Source organism: Miniopterus schreibersii (genome assembly GCF_964146895.1).
Source record: "Miniopterus schreibersii genome assembly, chromosome: 16".
In the NCBI taxonomy this organism is placed as follows: Eukaryota; Metazoa; Chordata; class Mammalia; order Chiroptera; family Miniopteridae; genus Miniopterus; species Miniopterus schreibersii.
Window position 1 is genome coordinate 7,040,231 of NC_138116.1, and position 9,484 is coordinate 7,049,714.

The 9,484-nt window shown below is 42.4% G+C and overlaps 1 protein-coding gene across 2 annotated transcripts in view; it reads left to right on the top strand.

Annotated features, from left to right (window-relative positions):
* LOC308546675 (ATP-binding cassette sub-family A member 6-like) overlaps window positions 1–9,276 on the top strand; it is a 50,133-nt gene extending 40,857 nt beyond the window's left edge. For both annotated transcript variants that reach the window (XM_081115856.1, XM_081115857.1), the window contains exons 30-40: window positions 616–736; window positions 1,568–1,685; window positions 2,776–2,867; window positions 3,126–3,304; window positions 3,654–3,729; window positions 3,807–3,901; window positions 4,830–4,949; window positions 5,148–5,288; window positions 6,896–6,975; window positions 8,741–8,796; window positions 8,927–9,276. In XM_081115856.1, the coding sequence (XP_080971982.1) occupies window positions 616–736; window positions 1,568–1,685; window positions 2,776–2,867; window positions 3,126–3,304; window positions 3,654–3,729; window positions 3,807–3,901; window positions 4,830–4,949; window positions 5,148–5,288; window positions 6,896–6,975; window positions 8,741–8,796; window positions 8,927–9,028 (1,180 nt within the window). In that variant the 3' untranslated portion in view covers window positions 9,029–9,276. The remainder of the gene's footprint in view (window positions 1–615; window positions 737–1,567; window positions 1,686–2,775; window positions 2,868–3,125; window positions 3,305–3,653; window positions 3,730–3,806; window positions 3,902–4,829; window positions 4,950–5,147; window positions 5,289–6,895; window positions 6,976–8,740; window positions 8,797–8,926) is intronic.
* Window positions 9,277–9,484: the final 208 nt, after the last annotated feature.

Sequence of the window (9,484 nt, forward strand, 5' to 3'; positions counted from 1 at the left end):
AAAAAGGGTGAACAGTAAGAGATATGAAGGCAAGTGTTGGGCTGATTAGATGGGCCCAGAGTCAACAGAGAAAATGTAGGTGACTTCATTTTTGTTTTTAAATCCTCACCTGAGGATATTTTTTCCATTGCTTTCAGAGAGAGTGGAAAGGAGAAGAGGGGAGGGGAGAGAGGGACATCGATGTGAGAGAGACACATCAATTGGTTGCCTCCTGCTCAATGCCTCAGGGCCAGGGATCGAGCCTGCAACCGAGGTACATGCTCTTGGCTGGAATTGAACCTGGGACCCTTCAGTTGTGGGCCAACACTAACCACTGAGCAAAACCAGCCAGGGCAGGTCACCTCGTTTTTAAAGAAGCAACAGTATATACTTGCCAGCAAATTGGAAAGGGTCAATGATGCTAAGGGAAGAGTGGGAGCCACACTGAGAAAGGGATTCTGGTAGCTACCAGGGCGGGGATTTTAGGTAAAAGCAGAAGCAGTGTTTGCAGGGCCATCGTCACCACCAGTTTATTGAAAGAAAGGGACAATAGTCAGATTACTGGGAGGCTGATTTGTGACCCATCTTGGACAACTAGAAAAATCACAGGGCGTATACATTTCATTTCATCCACAGAATTTCTCCCCAAAGAAGAGCGACTCGGCCAAATCCAGAGGAAGCTGTCGATGAAGATGAAGATGTTCGAGCAGAAAGAAGGAGAACAGCAGCCGCCCTGACCACTTCTGGCTTAGAGGAGGTAGAATGCCGGGGGCAGAGTGCATGCTAAGGGAACTGTCCAATAAGTAGCAAGAACAGAGGTTGTTGATATGCTGGTTTTCATTTTGAAAGTTGAGTGTTTGGTGGATTTTCATAATTCTTTCTATTTTTTAAAGAATAGTTAATCGATTTTGGGGGGGGGAGCTAGAAACATCGATGTGAGAGGGCAACATCAATCTGCTGCCTCCTGCACGCCCCTAACTGGGGGTCAAGCCCTCAACACAGGCATGTGCCCTTGACTGGGCATTGAAGTAACAACCTCCTGGTGCATGGGACGATGCCCAGCCCGCTGACCCACACCAGCCAGAGCACATAATTTTTAACTATACCGGCACTTCTTGGGAGTGTCCTGGGAGCTCTGAGAAGCATGCAAAGCACCATGGCTCTGTTCTTCTTTCAAGAAACATAGACTTCGATAATTAGAGCTATGATTTCCAAACCCAAAATTTCATGAGTTGAGGAATTTACATGAGTGATGCTTGTTATAAAGTCCTAATAGAGATTGCGATTTTAAGAGTCATTCTTCTCTGATTGACTTAGATACTGGTGATATTCCCATGACATTAGACACTTCTGTTCTGGGAAGGCAGGCAATGAGCCAGCTTCCATGAAGTGCTGCTTTTCTCAGCCCATTTAGAAGCAAGAAGCATAAGCGAGTGCATGTTACATTTGAAACAAGCGATAAGATCACCCCCCGACTCAAAATCCAATTTGGTTCATGGCACAGGGCATGGAGGGTTCCAGTGGGGAGGACATGGGAACATCATGTCTCTGAAGTTTCAGGGGAGAGTCACATTGTCATTTCTTCCAGAAACCTGTCATCATTGCCAGCTGTCTGCACAAGGAATATACCTGCCAGAAGAAAAACTGCTTTTCAAAAAAGAGGAAGAAAGCAACACCAAGAAATATCTCCTTCTGTGTTAAAAAAGGTTTGGAGGAACCACTTTATTCACCTTGATTTTTAGAAATACCCCCTGAACACCTGTGTCATAAGCACCACTGTACTTACATTCATTTAACATATGTTTTTTGAGTGTTCCAGGGACTGTTTTAGGCTCTGATAATATAATTATGAAAGAAATAGGCAAGCTCTGGTCCTCATAGATTTTATACCCTAAAAAGGGTCAATAAACAAAACTAACTTATCAAGAAAAATACCAGAGATCACATAGGCAATGCAAATATGTGAAATGATGTGTGTGACCTGGGGCTGCCTTCACTTAGGGTTAAGGCAGACCTTCCTTGAGCAGTAATATTTAAGCCACAATCTGAGTGATGAGAAGGTGCCAGCTGTGTGAGCATGAAGAGATAAGGGCACCCTAGGCAGAAGAAGCAGCGAGGGCAGGGACTCAGGCATGGGGATGCCTTTGGAGTAATGGAGATACACCCAGAGGCCGGTGGTTGCATCTGCAGGTGGAAAGGGTGAAATCAAAGAGGTGGGCAGGGCCAGATGAGGTGCTGCTTTGTGAAATACAGCACAGAATTGAGATTTTATACCAACTTATTGGAATGCTGCTGGAGAGTCATTAGCCAGCCAGTGTTTTGTCACAATTATTTATGTTTTGAAAACATAAACAAACAGACTATTGTTTGTTCATAAATTTGGGTTGTGGACAAGTTAAGAGACTTTTATATCAGTTCCGGTCGAAAGATGGCTTGAACACAGGTGGTGGAATTTGGGGTGGAGAAAAGGTCCCTTACTTCTCAAATGTAGGAGTCCCTAATCCATGTGCTCAGCACATCAGCTGCCTGCTCTATAAACAATCTGGGCACATTTGTCACTAAAAAGGCAAAAAAGAAAGAAAAAAGACAGATGTATTGACATCAAATTCATAAACTTCTCACTAATAGTTCATATAATGATAGGAGTTAAAGAACATTTTTTGGGGGCATGGATTACATATATGTTATAAATTTCAAAATGGTACTGAGGGCTTATTAAAGAAGGTTATTGAACAGACAGTTTTATGTCCATCCATGTTTCACTTTCCATGTTGATCATCAGTGGTTCTTTTTCAGGTGAAATACTGGGATTGCTGGGACCCAATGGTGCTGGTAAAAGTTCATCTATTAGGATGATAGCAGGAGCCATGAAGCCAACAGCCGGAGAGGTAGAGAAAAATGAAGCAACAGTGTCCATTCCCAGGATAGAAATGTCACGATAAATTTAGATCATATCTTTGTATGACTATGCTTTGAGTCATTGAAAACATGTTTAATCATAAATATATGAGTAATTTCTATAAACATTTCTTTGACACTCCAAAAAAAAAAATGTAGACATTCCTTGACTATATGCCAATTTCTTGAGTGATTGTGCAGTTGGAGAAAAGGCTGCGCGTGTTTCTAAGACCAGTTTACTCTCTCAGGTGGAACTGAAAGGATGTAGCTCAGCTTGGAATCCTTGGGGAGAAGGCACAGTCACGTTCCTGGGGTACTGTCCTCAGGAGAACGCTCTGTGGCCCAACCTGACGTTGAGGGAGCACTTGGAGGTGTTTGCTGCGGTGAAAGGGCTGAGGAAAGCGGACGCCACCATCACCATCACACGGTACGGAGAGGTCATGCGATTCCTTCGTGTCAAGATGCAGGGAGTTTATTTTGCTCATTAGATTCCACATATAAGTGAGATCATGGGAACATGCAACAGACTGAGGGTTCTCAGAGGGAAGGGGTAGGGGAGGGAAGAGGTCAACCAAAGAACTTACATGCTTACATGCATAACCCTATCAGATGAAAAATCTTTCCCGTTCAGAAATAAACTGTTATTTTCCTTTGGTCATTAGAGTTAGTTTTGAGAATAGGAGCACCCAGCTTCCCCCCAAGGCTGGTCCTCTGCTCTGTGATGGCCTTTCCCCCACGTCCTCTCTCCACCTGACATTCTCCCCATTTCCCATCAGATTGGTGGATACCTTCAAACTGCACCAACAGTTGAATGTTCCAGTGCAGAACTTAACGGCAGGAACCACCAGAAAGGTATGTGTAGTGTATGATGTTATTCTGAGGGTGGATGTGGTGGTGGCAGCAAATAGAGGCGTTTCTCTGCATTTCAGTTATGTTTCATGCTGAGCATCCTGGGAAATTCACCTATCCTGCTCCTGGATGAACCATCGACAAGCATGGACCCTACCGGGCAGCAGCAAATGTGGTGAGAATTGTCACCCTCAGAGCCAGAAGGAGAAACCTTATGTACAAGTTGCATTCTTAAACTGGTCTTAGAAAATCAAATCCACTGGTTCCCAATTGGGTGGGGATACTCCATATTATTAGGAAAACAAGTATGTAAAAAGTAGATTCTCTAATGTTGTATCACGTTTGTGATGTATTCACATGTTCAAAAAAGCAAAACAAAAAAACCCTAAGGATTTTGTGGGAGTTTTAGGTATTGAAATTTGGAATGTATTTTGATTTTGTATTTTAATTATTGAGATGTCTCTGTTTTCTTAGAAACTATTAAGTTTATGACATAAGTTCCCCCTTTTCCTTTTCCCTAATCTGTCAAATTTGTTTATATAACTTTTCTTAGTTTTTAAGTTCTTTTTAGTTTTCTATCGAAGACTTTCCATTTGGACTAATGAAATTTTTCAATCCAGTTTCACGTTTGTGACTGTCCAGCCTTTAAAAATAACTTTATTCTGGAAATTTTATACAAATGTAAAGAGAATCATTTATGAACCCATTATACCCATCGGCTAGTTTCAGCAGTTATCCATAGAAGGTCAATATTTTCTCATCTATACTTCCACCCACTTCCTTTCCCCACTCCCCAATTATTTTCAAGCAAATACTAGGTGGCATGTTCTTTATTTATAAATATTTCAGTTAGTTTCTACAAAAGATACAGAGTTGTGTGTTTTTTTAACTTAACCAGAATACCATTATCACCCTAAAAATATTTTAAAACTTTTCTCTGTATTATAAAAAAACCTAGTCAGTAGTCACTTTTACCTGTTTTTAAATTAGGGTCTAAATATGATTTATAAACTGTATTTTGCCCATAAAATTTCTTCTTCATTTCTTTTCCCCCTGCCATGCTCTTTTTTTAATGGTGTTGATTTTTGGGGGGCTTACTTCAGGCAGATGATCCAGACAACCATTAAAAACACAGAGAAGGGGGCCATCCTGATCACCCATTACCTGGCTGAGGCTGAGGCCGTTTGTGACCGCATCGCCATCATGGTATCTGGAAGGCTGAGGTGAGTGTCTCTTCATAGCCTTCACTTGACCCCCAAAATGAGATTCCCTATGAAAATGGGACAATCACCACCTGGAGTTGTTCTTTCCAGCTACCTCAGTGATACCCTTTCCCTTACATTCGAAAATTAAGAATAATGTAAAAAAAAAAAACCTCAGGGGCAATACTTATTCCAACATGTTTTCCTTCTTTCCCACAGATGCATTGGCTCCATCCAACAACTGAAAAACAAACTTGGCAAGGATTACATCCTAGAAATAAAAGTGAAGGAAACTTCTCAAGTGGTGTTGGTCCACACCGAGATCCTGAAGCTTTTCCCACAGGCTGCACAGCAGGAAAGGTGAAAGGAGCTTTTGATTATGGAGAAACCTGTTGGCTTGACCCACTCAGTGGTTCCTTTTCTACTCTGTGAGAACTTCAGGGTGATTTGACTTCATAATGAAAGTTAAATACCTCAAAAATTGACTTGTTGAGTCTCCCAGATTATGAGATTTGATAACTACCCAGGAAGCTGTGTCCCCAAGAGAAGCCTGGGGACACTCTTCATGGGTCTCCTCTGCCCTCCAGGGCTGATCCTCAGCTCTGGATGGGGACTTGGAAAAACTGGGGGTATTTCTGATGACTCGAACCCACACAGGACCATAGTCAGGCACATGGCACCTTCCTTGGGCCTGCCTCACTATAAATATTTAAAAGATGTAAATATTTATAATTTAAAAGATGTAACTGTTTATGATGAATAGCCCTCAGGGAACAAATAGCAACTGAGATAATCAAAGAATCTTCCTTTAATGGAGTTTTCATGCCTCAAAAAGGAGACCAGAAAGGGGGTGTGTGTGTGTGTTTCTGTGTGTTATTGATGGAGAGGTGGGCAAGGAGGTGGAGCAGGAACTGAATTTAAAATTCCTTGGAGAGATAATCACTCCAAAGAAGCAGAACATAACTGCTTTTTCCATTTTAGCACAGTATAAATATAGTGGCATTATGGGATGTGTATGGCAGGGCACTTAACAGTCCTATTCCTAGACCTTTGGTGTCACAGATCCAAGAAGCAGTTATGATGTAGGTGGGAAGATCATGAGTGGTAAGGTTGGAAGGACAGCATCTGGAATGAAGAAGGCCAGTCCTGGAAGTCTGGGCAGCTTTGGGGCTACCTGGGAGCATCAGGCTTCTGTCTGGGAAGGAGCCGAGAATGGGATGTGTGGTCACATAGCCAGAAGCAGCATGTGGAAACAAGATTTCAAAAAATCAGCCCCGGCTCTTCTCTCCTTGGCAGTCAGGGACATTTTTAGTTAAAGCCTTTTGAACCCCTCCACTATCATGTCCCTCTTTCCGAACCTCATATCTCTCTTTCCTTAGCTTTCTGGTGATAAGGATGAGATATTAGGTTGAGATTAATTCCAGCCTAATTTGAATTTATCCAGGGGATTAGTTCAGAAGACCTGCTTTCAACAGGGAAAAAGTTTGGGTAGACTGAGCGTATGTATAATTACACTAGATCACTTCTAGGGAGCTGTCTCTGACAGCCAGCTACCAAAGCCATTTTAAGAAATGCCCATTGATAACTTACTTTATTTGTTTCATGTGTGAGCTATGTTAATTTGCATTGTTATTTTTTTTAATCCTCACATGAGGATATGTTTATTGATTTTTAGAGAGAGGAAGGGGCAAAGAGAGAGAGAGAGAGAAACATCAGTTGGATGCCTCCCATACTCACCCTGACTGGGGATCAAACTTACAACCTAGGTATGTGCCCTGATCTGAAATTGAACCCGCAGCCCCTGGGTGTATGGGACAACACTCCAACCAACTGAGCCAGCCGGCCGGGGCTAATTTGCATTATTTTTATTTCAAAAAGGAAATTGCTGATAATATCAATATTTATTTTGATGGTCATTTTTTTCCCCTTGAAACTCAAGGTCAAAAATGACATTTTCTCATCCCCAGGTATTCCTTCTTCTTGGCCTATAAACTGCCCGTGGCGGATGTCCACCCTCTATCTCAGGCCTTTCGCAAATTAGAGGCAGGTAAGAGTGACCATTTTTAAAAGAAAACTTTTGAAGAATTAATTCATACTTAGATAATAATTTAATAGGAGATAATTGCGTAACACGTTTTTAAAAATAGGTCCTACAGGGTATCATCTTAAGAATTCTCATGGTACATAATGGTGGGATTTAACCCCAGTTTTGGTTGACTTGAATCTCTGGGAAGAGGTTCGTTTCCAATTCAGAGGGAAGCTGCAGAAAACACACAGCTGTGCTTGATTGGTTGCCATGTGAGTTGGTGGCAGTAAGCTCAGAAAGCCCTGTAGTGCAGTCCGCTTTGCTTACATGTCCACCGCCCCTTCCCAACAAGGGCCTGAATTACTCATTTCTCCTCTTACGTACCTGTCTCCCTCCTTCTTGTCTGCCGCAGTTGATGCCCTTGCTCTTTATTTCACTCATTAAATAAAGGCAGTAGAAAACTTCCCTGCGTCTGCCTGCAGTGTGTTCTGTCTTCCTATTAAAGATGAACCAACGGGCTGTGTCCAGCCAAGACTGTCCCCTGAATTGCGCGTGACTCCTCTTGTCCCTTGAAATTGTCCACTTTCTCTCTTGGTCATCTTTTCTCCGCTGTTCCCTGGGTCATTCCCCAAGCACAAATCATCGTGGTGGAATTTCCGAGCACAGATGGTGGCAAAGAGCTCTGGCTCTAGCACCAAGCTCTCGGGGTTCCCATCCCAGCTCTGCTGCTTACATTGGACAAAGATGCACAATGCCGCCATGTCCCCGTGGCTCATCTCTAAAATGAGGGACAGAGTAAGTGCCTCCTTGGCAGGGTTGTAAAGAGTAAATGAGCTCGTTTGTAAAGAGCCTAGAACAGTGCCTGGCTCATCAGAATCTAGATCTCTGGTTTGCTGTTCCTAGTCTAGACACCCTGACTTCCTAGGTCTTCCTGAGTGCTACGAGGTGGGCAGAGTCCTGCCTCCGGACTGTGCACTCGCTAGTGCACTCACTAATCCTTCTTTCTGGGATTCTACTTGCCAAATATCCAGGCTGCCTCCTCCCTTCTCTCGGGTTCCTGCTCACTTCTTGCCTAGTTACTGTGCCCTTTCCTAACCACTCCCTGTCTCCTTCACTTGATTTTTTTCTCCATAGTAGCTGTCATCATTCACTTTATTATATTTATATAAATGAATAGGTTTATTATATATTGCTTATTTAATGCCCATATTCCTCTCACTAGCAAGCAAACTACACAAAGGCTGGAGTTTTCCTTTTCACCTGTTTTATTTACAGCTCCATCCCAGGCACCTAAGGGTGGCTCCCACACACAGAAGGTTCTCAATGTATATATAAAGGTCGTACTGTGAACTCATGAATATGTAAATCTGGTGACCACTCTCATACAGATGTGGGTTTCTTCCTGGTGGGGAAACCCAGCAGGGAGCTGGTGCAGCACCGGAACTGGCTGAAGCAGATTCCACAGAAGCACTGGGTCCTTTTAAAGGGAATGGAGTGGGATCAAACTCTTCCCCTTGTGTAAAAAAATATCAGTCAGCTACGTAGTTCCTCATGGAACTTAGGATAAAACACTTATTATCAAAAGGTAATCGGAGAAAAGAAGATTAATTCACTATGTATTTACATTCTCTCCGACTCTTCATTATTTCTTCCTGTCACCAAGCATTTGTTTATTTGGCTCTATATTCCATTGTGGGAATGACTTGCATTTTTAGTTTGTCTGACTTTAAAAGAAGCTCTTGGCAATACATTATAAGTGTCTACTACTACTCTTTTTCCCCCCCAGTGAAACATAATTTTAACCTGGAGGAGTACAGCCTCTCTCAGTGCACTTTGGAAAAGGTGAGTCAACTGTGACGGTTTTGTATGTCTTTGCAAACTGCACGTGACAGTAACACGCATTGTTCCTGTTTGTTTGGAAGACAGTCAACACCTTGAAAAATCTTTTCCTTCTTGTTTGTTTCTTATTTAGGTGTTGGTAGAGCTCTCTAAGGAGCAGGAGGTGGGAAGTTTCGATGAAGAGGGTGATACAACCATGAGATGGAAACTCCTCTCTCAGTCAGATGACCCATAAAGCCCAAAGCCCAGCCAGTCCTTGTCCATGTCCTACAAGCTTATGTTATATTACTGATTTGCAATTTGTATAATTTAAAAATGGTACATTTTGGTATGTACTTAATAGATGAATACATTGTAAAATCATCCTCCCTGTCAAATCTAGAGACAATAGACATTCTGGGATAAAAGTACTACAAAGTATTAATGATGTTATCTGAAGAGCCAGACACTGGGTCTTGAGGAAATAAAACCACAAACTTGGAATTCTTGAAGTGTGGCTTTCTTGAAATAGGACATTTACTCAAAAATCCTCTTACTGAAACCTGGGGGATGTAATCAATCAACAGCTGGAGGCACCGTGATGACTGCACCAGGTTGGGACACATTCAGTTTCTGAGTTTGCTTTAATACCCAACCAAGGACAACCCCAGAACCTTCCTCTGAAGCCTTTTCAGAAGTTGTTCTGAAGTTG